Source organism: Argopecten irradians, chromosome 4 (assembly GCF_041381155.1).
Source record: "Argopecten irradians isolate NY chromosome 4, Ai_NY, whole genome shotgun sequence".
Taxonomy (NCBI): domain Eukaryota; kingdom Metazoa; phylum Mollusca; class Bivalvia; order Pectinida; family Pectinidae; genus Argopecten; species Argopecten irradians.
The window spans coordinates 39,078,963-39,096,181 of record NC_091137.1 but is presented as its reverse complement, the minus strand read 5'-3'; the positions used below and the strand labels follow the sequence as shown (position 1 = coordinate 39,096,181).

Sequence of the window (17,219 nt, the reverse complement as noted above, 5' to 3'; positions counted from 1 at the left end):
GCGAAAAAGATCCCTCTGCCATATGTCAGACAAAGACCATTTTTTGTGGGCGGCAAGATCCCTCTAGGATCATTTGTTTCTTTGTAGGAAAGGAAAACACGTGATTAAACAGTACCGACATTCTGATAACCAGTACCTTCATATGTATATCGTTAGTTGACATCTTTGTGACCGACAGGTTTCTTATTATTGTGGTAAGAGCGAGATAATGCACAACCAGAACCGTTTCAAACCCGGGACCATCCGAACTCTTCCGGATGCTCTACCAATTGAGCTGCTTGGTTGTCGGCTATCGATCCGATCCAGAACCATTACATTAGTATTATCTCCTTCCTTTTCACTCATCGCCCTTCAAAGATTCAACACACTAACCGGTTTTTTTTTTATTCGCCTTTTTAGATTCCGAGACACTCCAAACACTATCCTGATGCTGTACCAATTCAATTGAGCTATATAAATAATATATATATTTCAAACAGATGAGCCGAAGCTCAGCATAATAGAAAGCCGGAGTCAGGTTCTGATTTTCTGTACATGTATGAATTTGACTCAAATTCAATTCAAATCACTACATTTACGAATTAGTATCAATCAAGTGTTGTATTCATCTAGATCCAAGAGAAAACCGTATGTTTAAGAAAATAGCAGCTGCCCTTTGGTCAGTTCCTTAGAGCTGTGTAACCATTTATAATCACATGTACACATTAAACATTAAATCGTTTTATTTACTGTTAACCGTTTTTCATATGGATGTTGTCGATCAATTGTGAGAAGCATTGTTGTAAATGATATATATAAATATAAACCAAACTCTTTATATATTTCATTACAGGCTGTTATTGCAAAAATGATTTGTAATCTGTTTTCTTTTTTTTAAAAACTATGTAGCAGAGTCATCCATGATATCTCTTTCTCCGACATCCTTTCAGTTTTCATTTGGTTGTGTAAAATAGTGGAAATGACAGATCTGACTTGTAAACAGTATGACTTAATTATATGTTTATGGAGTTATGAACCACAAGACTTCTAGTATATAATCTATATTTTACATATGAACCACAAGACCACAGGGACCTGACAAGAACATTTTAACCAACAGTATACATATATATATTATAGATACTATAATATGTATGTACAGTTGGTTAAACATTTTCGTGCCAGGTCCCTGTCCACAAGACTACATTTTTTTATACTGTCGCCCTTCTTTGAATATGCATATGAACAATGTATATACTTATAATTATAATGCACCGGTCGTCACTCACAAAAAAAAGCGATTTGATTTTACCGACCAAAACGTGTATTACAAATAGTTCGTATGTCAATCTGTTACGAATAGTTCTATATTCATCCTATCCTAAGACTATTTCAAAACGGATTCTGTTTACACGTACGTACAATAGAACTATGGCTATCACGACTTACCCGTCACAACTACGTACATGTACACTCTACATACACGTATTACCTACGTGTGCTGCACATGTACCTGCTACTAGTCCCGCTATTTCACATGATTCGCTCTACGATTCTCTGTAATTCTCTGTATTTGCAGTTTTACAAGTTGTTATGTGGAAGAGAAAAGGCCACTGAAGGTTGCGAATCTCCCCATCATAACATGCGTAAACAACCTTACTAAATTTAGTTAATCATGCATGTATTCATATGTATATCGATAGGATGCGGATTCCGTTATTCATGATATGATATATTGTTTTGATTTGATCTCAGTGTGTTACATTAAACAAATAAGGACATTTCAAATATCAATAAACATTTTTATTTCTTACAAAAACGTGGATTACAAAAATGATGTTTGACATCTCTACAAACAAGAGCATATCAATTACTACCGCTTGACGTCTAGCCAACTTACACTAACTGCGGACTGTTGTTCACACGTATCCTACCAATAATCCCAGTTTTTACGACAGAACTATTTTCAATTCCGTTCTTGTCCTCCCGTTAAGGTGTTGTAACGCTCCACTGGATAACTATAAATTGGCGTGAACATCCAAATTGTTATCAGGCTTATCCATGGGAAGCAATATCCAGTTAAAGGATTATGTATCCTCTTTATCTAGAATAACTGGAATGGATCAATCCCCAACATGCTCATAGATCTGCAACAGTAAAAGATTTAAAGTAAATACAAATCAGAGTGATGTGTGATGATATCATTGTATACTTATTCCTCATGGTATGATATAATTCTACTTGTATTGAACTAATCACCATTTACATTTAGGTCTATTATACTTTTTATTCAAAACATGTTTTCCACCTACCTCTTTATAATGATTTTTATGCAAACAGATAAATTGTGTATTAATACAAGAGGCACAGAGGGCCTGTATCGCTCACCTGGTTTGTAATGCCAAGTAATGTTCTGAATACAGGTTCATTGTTTCTTTTCTGAAAGAATTTGAATATTTACCTCTAATTTGCTTATTGTGCCCCACACCTCTGCTCTGCTTATGGAGGTCAAAACCAAAGTGTATACAAATTCTGTTACACCAAGAATATTTTTGGGCCAAATTTGGCTACAATCCATGAAGAAATCTAGGACAAGTAGCGATTTATAGGATTTACCTCTATTTCCACTACTGGGCCCGTCCCTCCTGCCCCCAGGCGAACAGAACCTAAATTTATACATGTTCTGTTCCCCTTCCCCAAAGGATGTTTGTTGCCAAATTTGGTATGAATACATGCAGAACTCTAGGACAAGTAGCAATTTAAAGGACTTACCTTAATTTCCCCTATTGGGCGCCGCCCCTCCTACCCCTGGGGGTCAGAGCCAAAATTTATACATGTTCTGTTCCCCTTCCCAAAAGGATGTTTGTTGCCAAATTTGGTTAGAATACATGCAGAACTCTAGGACAAGTAGCGATTTGTAGGATCTACCTCTATTTCCCATATTGGGCCCCGGCCTTCCTGCCCCCGGGGTCTCAGAGCCAAAATTTATACAAGTTCTGTTCCCCTTCCCCAAGGATGTTTGTGGCCAAATTTAGTTATAATGCATGCAGAACTCGATGACTAGTAGCAATTTAAAGGAAATGTTGTCGGACGTACGGAGGACGGACGGACGCCGCGCCATGACATAAGCTCACCCGCCCTTCGGGCCAGGTGAGCCAATAACTGTTGTTCGCTGTGCCTATTCACTTACAGTAAGTTATTCATTCCTCCGCTTCCTGATCCACTTCCACCAAATAGTCCACCACTGTTAATAAATAAAACAACGCCTTTCAAATGGGACTCGATCGATATAATTATAGTTTACGAGATACCTTGTGAAAGACTTAATTGAAAAAAATGCTAACCGGTTACTCGGAAAATCTTCCGACCAAGTAATCGGTAAATTTAACATTGAAATAAACAGCAGCATCGTAAGAAACTGTTATACACAACAAAAGTAATAATATATATAATGAAATTTTCACTACATATATTATCAGAAAATAATAAGTAAAACATGGAAACTGCACATATTTTCTTTGACTAAAATGTAAAAATGTGTTCAAAAATTGTTGTTCTGATAAGTATCCAAATTAAAAATAAATAAATCTTAAAACAACCTGAAAAGAGCGTGCCATCAGCTGATTTATAAAGCAAACACAAACATATTTTGAGTTGTTACTTTTGTTAAATAATTTTAGCATTATCCTGGGGCAGGATATGTACAAAGACAAGGATGTAGCATGCAGCATTAATGCGTTAAATGTTAAAATGCATTAACTTTAAATGTCAGTGAAATGAGATACACAAATTAAGCTATATTCCATGGCGGTACCGCCAATTAATGCACTGTTCAGTCATATTACAGATGGTTTTTCGTCTTCATCAACTTGTAAATAATCATTTATCTTGATTTTTTGGACGGTAACCTTTGGCTGCCTCTCACGATACATCTGTTGCATCGCATATATATTCAGACAAAAAGGAAAAAAAAGTGTTTTATAACGTTTACAGAACGGATCGAACCCCGAACAAAAAGGGCCAGTGTCACCGTATTGTACTGACTAACATAGAAAATCAGTGGTATTCCTTAACATACAGATACAACAGGTCACATCCCTAACTTTCAAACGAGAATACGTCACCAGTCCATTTAACTTCAGCTAAAAATATTGTGTTAATAATTGAAACGTCTCTTTTGACAAGACCCGTAGGATTTTTGTTATGATATTGTGAGAAAAATATTGTCATCACACTTCCTATGAAATATTTTACCTTTTGATTAGAAAATTAAACAAATACAATTGGACAAAAGTATAAAGAATGAAATTAATTGTTAGAGGTATTTTCAAAATGCATGCTACTATTGGTTCAATACTGCGTTACTGATAGACGTACACAAAGACAATAAAGCCATCAATATATAAATGTAATCATAATCCATTTCAAAGAGAAAAGCAAGTGAAAAAGATAAAATGCGTCAAACGACGCTACCGCTGGCAATGAATATGCAAAACTTCTTATCCACGGCTGTATTCATAATGGGCTTCCTGAGTACATATTGTGTCAAAGCCAAAGCCAGCTATGTACCCAACTTACAACAAACTGGCCAATCCAGAACTTCTCTCCGTGGCTGGACCCTCGCGCATTAAGTTAAAGGGAGGTAATGCAGAGGAGGACATCGAGGAAGATCCACGCCTGAGCAATATTTGAGACCAACTCAATAGTTGTAGAACGAAAATCATGCTCAGTTCTCATAATTAACTCTCCATACTAGTATTTGTATAGGACTTACAATGTAAGGATGGTAGTATATGGAATTTCAAAACATGTTTAGTTATACATTATACACACAAAACAATAAATAAATATTTAAAAAAATAATAAACAAATATATTTTTAAAAAATCGGTTTGTTGGAATCAAGACATGATTATTTAAAATTTTACAAATAGTATACCAGGTGTTTATCGATATTGGAATTTGGGGGTATATTTTTAGTGGCTTTATAAAGAAACTAACTACGCTGTTATTTTTTAATTTGACGGTTTGTCTGGAAATACCTTGGTCAGGTGTAAACATCATATTTGGAAATGTAAGCATGTATGCCTCTTTCAATGACATGTTTGTCTCATTATAATGCTTTTGTTGATTTTTCAATAAATATCCTTAGCCGATATATACATATAATGAATTAATTTGATGTTTCATAAAATTATACTCTAATCCGATATAAAACCCAAGTAAAATATTGTTACAAACAAATAGATATGTCATCTACGTAAACATTAGTCTGTATAAAGCTGTTTGCTAATGTATCAATAAGAAAGTTACTTGCTACGAAATAGAGACAATTTATGTGATTTTCTATAATCCGTTTCCTATGTACCAGATGAAAAGGAAATAAGTTACAGCAAACTATCTCTATTTCTTAACATGTAATTATCAATTTAGTAAGGTATTATCATGCCTTACATGTGCTGATATTAAACGCAAAACCAGTAACTGACAGACTAAGTAAGTAGTATATTCCTTCCACTTAACCGCGCTTTACATCTACGGGGATAGTACGAAATCAAAAACTATAAACCTGCCACTGATAACGAGCCTCGGTGCTTGGTTTATACAGAGATATGTTTTATTGAGACATTAATGGCACGTAACATGTGTGATGTACACATAATACACGAAAGTGCCAAAGTACACCACTAGCAATGTTGTGTTCTCACGCAATAGGAAAGTCTACAGCTTTTTGTCTGTTTATGATTTCGTGACATCCTTTATAGGTAGAGCATCATAACAATGGGGATAGCATCAAATAACAGACTTAATGTCAAGATAGTGAAACACGTTATTTTTATTTTTCATAGAGTTGAATTTCCATATATTCCATATAGTTCGTGCGTATATCGGCCACATAGTTTGTGGCATGGACGGGATAATGAGCAATTAGAATAAAGCAGGCCTAATAGTATTTCAAATCATAAGTTGACTATTGTTATAGAAAGATTTTCTGTAATAGGCCATGCTGTTGTGTAATTTATGCATGTATTAATTCCTGTGTCAAGTACTCAAAGGTGCATGTGCTAGAAAATAATGCTCAGATAACAGCGACAAAAATGCATATTTCTTTTGTACAATGACATGCAATGACATTATGTATATTTAAGGTTATTTATATCGATTCATCATTTTATTCACACCTCAATCAGTGTAATTAACAATTCACCTATAATTTTGCTAAATAACATGTTTTACTATGGAGGTAAATTGATTTTATTGCTTTAATTGTGATTATAATCTAATTGACCTAGATTTCTGCAATTAATTAATTGCAGAGGAATTATTCTGACTTGGTAATCACTCGGTCAGTTTTGCTATGACATAGTCCAGGGATGTATATAACGACAGTGATAGTAACCCCTGGAATATCGAGAATGGTAATTATGCAGCTACTATAGTATAATTATACCGAAACAAGGCATGGACACTGACCCATTCGGTATCCTCGAGTATCTATATATCATTGAAAGGACATAAACAACTTCGTCTATTTGACACATGTATATATTATGTACATGTAGTTCAATATGGTGGTTCATATAAGTACGAGACAGTCAACTTCAAACATAAACTTATGCTAGTTTACAGAAGACTTGTAGTACTATAATGTTATAATGCCCCCCCCCCCCAAAAAATAACTTTTTTTGAATTTGTCCTATAACAAAAACATTTAAAGAAAAAAAGTTGTTTTGGAAAATTATACATTAGGGCAATCATGTAATTTCAGTAAATTTCAAATTCAGATGAATAAAAAGCCAAAACTACACGAAGCATAATAAGACGTTTTATTTTCCCCTGAACGATATACTTACAGAAGTGGAGCAGAGTTAGTATTTGACTAGGATACAATTGGAGCCTAGAAGGTTCTAGAACTATAGGTAAAAACGTTCATGTCTACGTACAAAATCTCAGGGAATAATATTAGTGCGGATGTGTCAAGTTTGAAAGTCGCTATGAATATTCATTTTTCCACAAGATTATTTTTAAAATGAATTGGTTTTGACAGCATGAACGTAATGTATGCTTATCATACCCCAAAAATAATTGGATGGGGACTGAATTTTGAAAGTTTGAAAGGACTAAGTATGGTTTGGGCATTTTGTGGCTTCCCCAAATTCATCAAAGTCACGACTGACAATTTTCTAATTTTGCAGCTTTGCCATAGAAAATGATACGTTGATAGTTTTTCTAATCCAAAAAAACAACCACTTTAAATCTAAAAATAAAATATCTTAAAATAGCACACTTGATAAAATTTGCGCATTTTCATAATTTATGGATGCTCAGGGTGATTAAAATAGCAACTGCAATGACAAACCATTGTCATAATAGTTTATATTCGATATCTGAAATTCATCAATTTATTAACTAAATTTGACCGATTTCAAGGCCAAAATGGACCCTTTAAATCAAGAGTATGGAGACATAATAGTAATCTGTAAGAGTAAGTAGTTGCGGACTCATCGACGCCATCCAAATATAAGTCACTATCGTCCCATTTTCATAAACTTTCGCTCTAATCTCCAATGAAATACATAACTATTGTTATACTTCTTTTGTTTATGACAGAGAAATGCATTTGTTACGCCTATGGAACGATGAAACGGAAAGATGAAGTGAACAATGGTACGTTGTACTTACAATGGTTGGGAGAAATCCAATGGGTTAAAGAGAGATTCCCCAGCTACTGGTATTGAGGTGAGAGGGTTTCTAGAACTAGGGAGATCAACAACAAACAAAAGGAAACTGCAATATATGTTACACATCGACTATTTTTGTTAACAAATCTGATACGTCAAGTCACGACGAAATCAACACAGCCTGATCTGATCAACTTACTCTCGACGCTTTTTCATCAAAATGTATTCATACCAAATGGTAACTACATGTAGTAGATGAAATTGGTGATCTTCAACAATGCAAATAAAAGTTGAAACAATTACTGTTTTCATGTTTGTCTATTTAGTGAAAGATAAATGAACATGTATATCCAAAAGTCTAATGACTTGATAAGACAAAATAAATAGAAATATCAAAACAAGGTAGCTGATTTCAGTTGATGCAGATATACACAAAAACAACGTCTTATCTTCCTTTCTGTAGAATTGATTTCAATAAATCTACAAACCTAGAACACCATACTTAATCACTCATTAGAACGCCAATATTATCGAAACCATTTAGGGAGAAAAGGAGTAAAAACAAACAAATAAACAAACAAAACAATTAAAAACAACATTCTACCGGCGTATCAGTAACTATGTTATTACTCGTGTGTGACCTACATGTATACAAATTATAAAAATACATATGTATACGCCTATATAAATATACATGTATCCATTTCAACCTGTCTATAATGACCACACAAGGGGTGGAGCAAAACTGGACTTAATATCTAGGTGGTCTTTATACACAAATTGAATTGGGTCTGAATTCCCGAGAAAGTGGTTTCAATAAGTAATGAGGTGATCCTTACACAAAGGTGGTCGTTAGAACAGGTTTTACTGTATGTAAATGAGATACAAATGTGTTAAACCATGATACAAGTACCGAAATGTTACGGATCCAATAAATGATTGTTAGCAGTGTGTTGGTATATGGCGATATTACTTACTAAAAGCTATTGGTAAATCTTGGTGAAGCTGGTTGTCTGATAGATTGTTGTGAACTTGTTCCGCTGATAAATAAAACAGTGAACAAGTCTGAAGGCTAGACACTATACCATGTCATCACAGTGTACTATTATATACACATTCATTATCTAATAATTGATGACACCTATACTTACTGAAATGTTCAAATCATGTGTTACCTATTATTAATGCAATACAATTCATACTTAAGTAGACCGAAAAATTCTATTCTCTTGTAATTCTACTATGTACGTGTTACTTATTTCCATTTAGAATTATATTAACATTTCTATGGCTTTTCTTATCATCTAAGTACCTGGTAAATGCATATGTGTATAACATATGTAGGGAATATTATTAGCTAACATACACTCGGAATATTAATACTAACGCTTCGTGTTCAAGAACGTCAAGTCCTTCCAGAAAACAAAAACAAAATGAAAAACCAGTAGCTATAACTCGAGAGTCTGAGTATAAGCTACCAGAGAATGATTAAATTAACATTGTACAAACTAGCATCTACGCAGGCCGGTAAGAACGTTAATACAATTTTTATTATTTCAAATGGTTAATTTTGTCAGTTTTGCAGTTGCTCTCGACTATATTCTTAATGAACAAAAGCAATGAAAGAAATATAGATGTTTCTCGACTAGAGCTACGATATGGATAATGGCAAGAGTTGATCGTAGAAATGGCAAAAGGAAACCTAAATGAATAGTGATGGGAGTGTTCATCCCATCAAAAAGAAGAAAATGCTATACAGTGATCCCCCGATAATCCGGACCTTTTCATTAACCGCCTAAAAAGTCCGGAGTACCTAATTTTCCGGTCTGCCGAATTCTGTGTTTTTAGTCATTTTGTAACATTACGATAATCCTGTCCATGGCATTTCTGTCCGGACTGCAAAGTTCTCGGACTATCGGCGTCTGGATTATAGTGGGCCACTGTTCACAGACAGCAGAATTGAGGTTTTCTCACTAAAGGTGGTAAAGAAAAGACGCTATTGAATTTCTAAAGAAAGTAAGAACTTCGGCATAGACATGATAAAAAAAAATTCATAAAAACTTACAAAAGATCAAATCCTCCAGTGCTTGGACCTACAAAAGGAAAACATGAGACAGGCCTTTAGCGTAAGTTATAGCCATTTTATAATTTAAAGTTATAATTAAAAGTAAACGTAACACACTGTTTCATGATTTTGCATGATCAGGATTTTGTCAAAATCAAAGATAGGTTTTTTTCTTTACAAAAATATTTTTTCATTAATTGTTATAAGGTAGAACATTATTGTAATTCCATTAATCTTGTAGTTCTAATAAAGATGGAAATGATCAGAATGTGTAAATTACCTGGTCCCCAATCAACATTTGTTTGATATCTTCATATACTGGTAATTCTTACCTAGTCCGAAAATATCTGAGAAGATATCTGTAGGCTGTTGTTGCTGCTGCATACCTAGCATCCCCATATTATCCATCATCATGGTATCGAAACCAGAATTCATGTTGTTCATAGGGCTGGGCGTCGATTTGGGCACGGAAACTTTAGGAATGCTATTGGCCTCTGGCGTTCATAAAACAGTTTTTAAATGTTGAAATGTCCACTATTACTATGTGGAGACGAATTTTATTGGAAGATTAAAATTGCATTTTAGCGTTTACACGAATCCTAATTGTAGGCATAAATACCACAAAGTATGTAGAAAAGTACTATTGTGATAAATGCAATATAAAATACGTATAATTGTGAAATAAATGACCACCGAAAGATGGAAATTGTATAGAAGCCAATAAAATGTACTAGGCCAATTAAAGGCATGTCCATTGTTAGAGTTGCATCTGAGATTTAATAAAGATATTGGAGGACTCTGAGTATAGATTGCCGATTTACCTGCACAGAAGAAACACTGTGGTCCTGCACATCTTGCTTTTCGCACACATACTTCCTCTGGAAACTTGCATCTGCCTTTCTGTAAGACAATGAAATCTATATTTTTAAATAGCAAACTAAAGATAAGTATCAAATTACAAACCTTACATTATCAGCGATCATTTATGGAGGAAAAATCGTAGTAGCAATGTTTCTGTTTTCACCGAAGAAAACTGCATTCACACATGTAATGCTGTCTTAAAAGCATTGAAGCAATGTATAAAATTGGAATTTGAAGAAATGAAAAGATACGAATATACTTACACACTTTGTCTTTGGAGACCCTGGGGTAGGCGCCTTCGTTGTTACTTTGGCGGCTGCTGTGCTTGGTGCAACCTTTATAAGAGATCGTGCTTTGGTTGCTGGACCAGCACCAAGTCTAGGCTTTGGCTTGGCACCGGCAGGTGTATTTGTAGTGGCGGAAGCTGGCTTCAAAAGTACGGCCCCTGGTGATTGTCGCCCTCCCCTTCCGTTTACACGTCTACTTGGGGGTAGCAGCCGAGCTGGGCGGACCGATTGTGTTTGAGCTTGAGACGCCACAACGACAGCTACTACAAATAATAACTGTAAAGAAAATAGGAGACTTCCGTACAAACTACCTTAAAGTTTGTTTAAACATATTATTATTTGGGGTACTTTGGCCTTGTCGTCGATAACAGAAAATATCCCGTATGGTCGATAAATTTTACGAGTTTTCGCGATTTGGACCTAAAACAAGAAACATGTAACTAAATTTTAGTGAATCAAATTTTTGCGACTTGGCATCAAGTGTGTATATCCACGACCAAGGCGAAAATATAATCTCACCAACATAACCGATTATGCGGTATACGTTTAGTCTAATCCATTTTTATTAAACATACACTTTTGAGATGTTTCATGTTACAAAAAAAACATGTTTTTGGATAATCATTGACGACACAATAAGAACATCTAATAGAAACACAAGGGAAACACAATCACTATAAAATGTGTTTGAAGACGTATAAAGGAAAATATGGCCCTGATTTCTCGACACAAACTTAAGTCAAAACCGGACTTCAACAGGTTTTAACATAGGTATATTTAACACATAATGGAAATAACTTAAGATGTTTTTTTTAAAAGTTTTGTCTTAAGTCTGCTTTTTTGTTTCGAGAAATCAGGGCCAAGTATTCCGACGATTAAAATTATTCCAGACAACTTAAAGGAAGATTTGCCACGACATTATTTGTAATTCTTTATAAAACTAGCCGAGTGAGTCGTGTCATCTTTTTAAGAATGTGCTTTGAGCGTAAAAGATCGAGTAAAGCATGTTTTGCTCGTGTCTTTGTTAGGTAATTGCAATGATTAAATTAGGTTATGGACGGTTTTGTGAAGACAAGAGGTCAATGATCATTGTTTAATTTCGTTCTTTCGTTTATGCTCGTATATTTAAACATTAAAAGCCAACAAGTATAGTCTTTTGTATATTTAGAATGACATATTTGTGAACCTTCATGCAGTTTGGAAGTTTATTGCTTCAGACATTGTCATGGCTCATGATATAACTTGCCTTAAAACTGCAATTTGTAAAGCATGAATAAGTACAGAAGGAACCCAAGGGCAAAGTTCCAATATTACAACACTTCTCTCGACATGCAGTCACTTAGCCATAATGCAACTTTAAATTCTCTCGGAAATAAATCAGTCTTCTTTATAAATGTGTGTATATTCTGGCAGATAATTGCCTCTGTCATAATTATCACGACTATAATGAATTAACCCTTCTGTTTATTGTGACATATCATTAACGACTTACGTGTTAAACAACCAAACATCTGAGTAATGATACACGCGAACTGCTTCCTCAAAGCCATATGTACGTACGCAATATGTGTATATCGTGACAGGGTAGTTGGGTTTACTTGACACGCGTATACCGTATGGTTCTATAACAAGATAAATAAGAGGTACTTGACACAAGCATTGTGTAGGTAATTAATTCTAAAAAAACTTTCGTTCTGGTAATTCTAGCAACTCTTCGCAAATTCTTGGACAAACATTAGTTTCAATGTCAATGTATGAACAATTTATTTTAAATTAAGGTTGTTAGAATGTTAGAATTAAGGTATTGTATTAAGAATGGTGAGATGCCTGCACGTAATAAAAGGAAAATTGAAATATTAAAGTTTAAGGAACATTCTTTCTTATGCAGATATAACTATAGTCATTACCATAACAAAATGAATTTACCATGAAACAAAGCGTTTAGTTTTATGTAAGACATGTTAAAACGAGTAGCAATATGTTTTCTTATATTTTTTATTATTCTACTTGAGATATTCAGCAAGGAAATAGTTTACGATAAAAATTGCATATCCCCGATTATGACAAAGTCCAGATTTATGAAAGAACGTTTCATGTATACTTGAAGATAATAAAATGGCTATAACTAACGCGTAATGCCTGTCTTCATAAAGCTAATGGGAAATGTCCTTCAATGACAAAAGAGACAACTGTTATGTACCATGAAAACAGGTCTTGTCGTATATAGCTTTTGTAGCTGAATACTGGACAGACATTTATTCCTTAAAATTGTTTGCCTTATTTTACGACATGTTTTTCATGGCTGCGCATATTCACACAGTTCAGGATAAATGTTTTCATTTTAAATGCATTTTTACAAATTTAATTCTACTTGAGATGCAGTTGCACATTTCCATTAATACTTCACACCATTTTTTTCATGTATTAATGCTCAGACTTCTAACATTCTAAAATTTAATGAGAGAAAGCACCAAACTTCTGTACTATACAGTTTATTTTGGCTCTGTTATATCTATCTGTACATTTTTATGAAAAAAATATTCGGACGAGCACAAATTGCACAATAGTATCAACATTATTTGCAAGATAAGTCTCCGCCCTATCAGGAATTGTTGTAAACGGAGTTTCCCTGAACCAGACAAGGGAGCTATCAGACGCCCTACGACAGATCATTTCAACTGAAAACCGTGAGACTGACAAAATTTCCATATATAGACCAATTCTTGAGGTCGTCGATGGCCAGGCGACAGTTTCTGACAGAATGTATAGATAATCGATCATAGGTTGTCTGGTTATAAAAAGGTAACAAAGTACATTAATATATGGAATTTATGGATCTGTGCACCGACACCACACTCGGACCAGTAGTGACCTGTACATGTGGTACAAGTTCCTGTGTGTTAGCGTGGTCTGACATCATTACTGTGAAAAAATATCTGTAAAGTTCGCTGGGCATGACTACTGACCACCTTATGAATACTCAATGCAATGTCAATAGAAATTCATGGTAGTTGGTTAGTAGAGTGTTTTGAATAAATTAAACGACAATATTTTGCGCATGCTATGATAAGAGGTTTTTCACAGTGTACTAGATTGAAATATGAACTATCAAAATCTCGCAGGGGAATGATATTTGTCATATTCAAGCGGTCTTATTCACTTACAAAGATGTGTATTACTAGAGACATCAAATATATAAAACAGGCGTGTGTTTCTTTGATAGAGAGTCATACCCAGGGCATCCAGTAGGCCCATGAGAGTATGTTTTGACCCCCAAAATAAGATTTGACTCATGGATGATGGATATTTTCATAGGTTTTGACTCTTCAGATTTCTGAGAAATGATTATTTGACTTCTGATTCTGCTAAAAGTCAATGGTCAACTGGATGCCCTGAGACCAATTTCAGATGAGCAATTAAATGTACAACGTTACTTGCCTTTCTTATATTAGATAATGCTCCATTATAAGTATTTGGCAAAAGTTTGATTAATACGGTTATCATCGACGCCAAAAACCGTCTAAAAGCAATTACATATTTAGAAGATATATTATTATTTGCACATAAAAACTAAAAAAAGAATAGAAAACCCGTAAATCACATCTTTTAATACCAATAACTATAATTTTATAAAAATCATAGACAAAGGCACAATTATAGAAGACTGACAACGATTTTCATTACTACTAACTTATCAGGTTTACTTAATGTATACCATACAAAAAGATTTCAACATCGTATTGTTTCCATTAGTTATTCTTAATTACAGAGCAATATATCATATAGCAAAAGCTTAAATTCCATTGGATCACGGACAAATTTTGGATGCATATAATGCATTTTGTATTTTTCCATTACAAAACAAAACCTTAATAAACATTGTTTCTGACTTAAACTTTTGAAGTTAACTTAACATATTAGAGTAATGTGTTTAAATGTATTCCATATGATATTTACAATTGTTGCAGTATAATATATTCCTCCACAAGATAAAAAATCACAAAAAGAGTGAACATGTGTTAGTATACATTATCATATCATTAACAGAAAATGTTTGAATTAATGGTAGTAAATAATGAACGGTAACGTTTCCTGTGTAAAAGATCTATTGTACACTTTGCGATAAAAGAGTCATTTAAGGTTAATGTTTCTTTGTTTGTAATATCATTCGATAGTACTTAATGAAGTGAATATTAAAATGATGAATAGTTGAATATAGTATATATCATCATTATTAATGAAAATTAATGGAATTAATGGAATATTGCACAATAAAATGTTACTTACGAAAACAACTTTCTTCATTTTGAGTAGATGTTGTGTCGTGGAGCAATGCTGGGGGTATACAATTCCGCTAGAATTTGTACCAACACGACACCAAAGCCCTGCCCGAGGCCACGCCTCTGACCACGCCCCTCATCACGACCACGCCTCCTCTTATACTATCTCTATTTTACACACAGGTGTACAGTCCTGTGTCAAAGGTAATGAGATAATAGATTGTCATTCATATGCATGGCGCATGTATAAAAGATATTAAGTCCAGAAGGATATGTATTGGTCTACACTAGGACTGCTTACATAGGTGTGCATTTTTATGTGAACGTCCTTATTGCCATATTTTAATTACAATTATACATGTAATTGTTATTGATGAATGGCACCTATAAGAGCATCTGCCATATAAACTGTATGATCTTCTTACTTCTGGCTACATGTACATTCTATCACACGAAGTCTTCTAAAGGCAATATCATACGCGTATGTTACTCAGGCCATTTTCATCTTAAGTTAGGATATAAAATATATACACACGCAAGTATGCCCTAGTAGTAACGCACATTCTTTTTGGAAGAAAGCAACAACAAGTAGACATTAATTATGATTATATCGTTGAGATAATGTACGGGTGTTACGTCAAATGCTATTCCATCACATTCTTATGCCAGATTAATGTTGGTTTGTCACTGGTAACACTGATATTTGTTTACTACAATGAATGACCATACTAATGTAACTAATTCTAGTATCAGGATTTCAAGATTTTTTATTCACTAAGACACACTAACTGTATGACAAAAGGTCCGGCAATGTATAATGCAGTTTTTGTGCATGACAGGCACGTGTATGTACAAAATACATAGCATATATATGGATAACAGGCACGTAAATACAAAATGTAGTTCATGAGATACACATGGTATAGAAAATGGTATTTGTTTGCAATCATTATACATGTTTAGTATTAGAAACAGAAAGTATAATGTATAAAGCGTTTTATAAGAGTAATGGCAAGTTTAATATAAGTTTTATCAGTTATGGAATCATCATCAAACGGCAGGTGAAATGGATGAAAACGGAAATGTTGTCAAGCTTACAATAAATAGTGATACTTTTGACCAATTTTAGGAATGTGTTGACATTGTAGTTTCTACTCAAAGAATATGACTCTCAATACTTCAACAAAGGAGTGCCTCGTAAAAGATCGACTTCCTGACGATTAGCGTCAGTCTCTCATGATCTTATGAACTGCTATATAGCCTTTAACATGACGTTCGCCCTCCTCGTCTAGCATGATCAATTAATTATGAGTAATTAAGGAGACGAAGCGTTTTGAGACATGCGTGCCAACACTGTAATACACCTACAACCTTAACATTAAACATCCCGTTTGTTGATGACATTTTTTAATACACGTGATTATAACAAAGACTTAACGCATGCAATTATTTTGCATATACAAATTGTAATTTACAACGCTTGGTTTATTTAATACTTTAAGACTTTATTTTTGTTGATGTTTTTTTTAAATAAAAAAATGCCTTCAGTGGGAGATTTGTCATTGTTTGTACGTCAATTTTGCAAGGGATATAATTTTCTATGCCATGTCTCATCAAAACTGCAAACATTGTCAACATTACAACCAAAACCACTTTCGCAAAAACTACAAATGTTTATGGTGCTGTAGGTAGGGTGCCAAGGAGTATTTACAGAATTACGTAATGCTAAAATCATTTTAAATCATGCAAGTAAAAATGCTATAAATTATATTTCAAAAATAGATCAAAAAGGCAAAAAACTATTGTTTCAACTGAGTAAGGCAAAACATTTTAAACACGCACTCGAAATAAAGTTAGCTTTATTTGCAAGAATTGAAATCATTTAGCTTCTTCTGAATGGATTATATCATCAGTGTAAAACCCTCTGTAATAGTTATATAGCATATGATGCACACCTGGTCAAACAAAGAAAGTCCTCCATTTACATAATTAAAGTGTTTTAAATGATATGAAGGCGACGCAGCGACTCCTTATAAATATTTCTATCTAAGTAAGGACCAGTACCG

At 34.0% G+C, this 17,219-nt stretch overlaps 1 protein-coding gene across 5 annotated transcripts; it reads right to left on the bottom strand.

Annotated features, from left to right (window-relative positions):
- Positions 1 to 1,767: 1,767 nt before the first annotated feature.
- On the bottom strand, positions 1,768 to 15,280 carry LOC138321599 (uncharacterized). Of its 5 annotated transcripts, XM_069265373.1 has the most exons (10): positions 15,161 to 15,280; positions 10,850 to 11,149; positions 10,547 to 10,625; positions 10,058 to 10,219; positions 9,726 to 9,753; positions 8,638 to 8,700; positions 7,662 to 7,736; positions 4,558 to 4,656; positions 3,170 to 3,223; positions 1,768 to 2,126 (listed from the first exon to the last, which is right to left on the bottom strand). In XM_069265373.1, exons 1-10 carry the CDS (start codon positions 15,176 to 15,178, stop codon positions 2,084 to 2,086), a joined length of 921 nt encoding a protein of 306 aa, XP_069121474.1. In that variant the 5' UTR covers positions 15,179 to 15,280; the 3' UTR covers positions 1,768 to 2,083. The 5 variants fall into 5 exon arrangements, with proteins under 5 accessions (XP_069121474.1, XP_069121476.1, XP_069121475.1 ...); XM_069265375.1 differs by lacking the exon at positions 4,558 to 4,656; XM_069265374.1 differs by lacking the exon at positions 8,638 to 8,700.
- Positions 15,281 to 17,219: the final 1,939 nt, after the last annotated feature.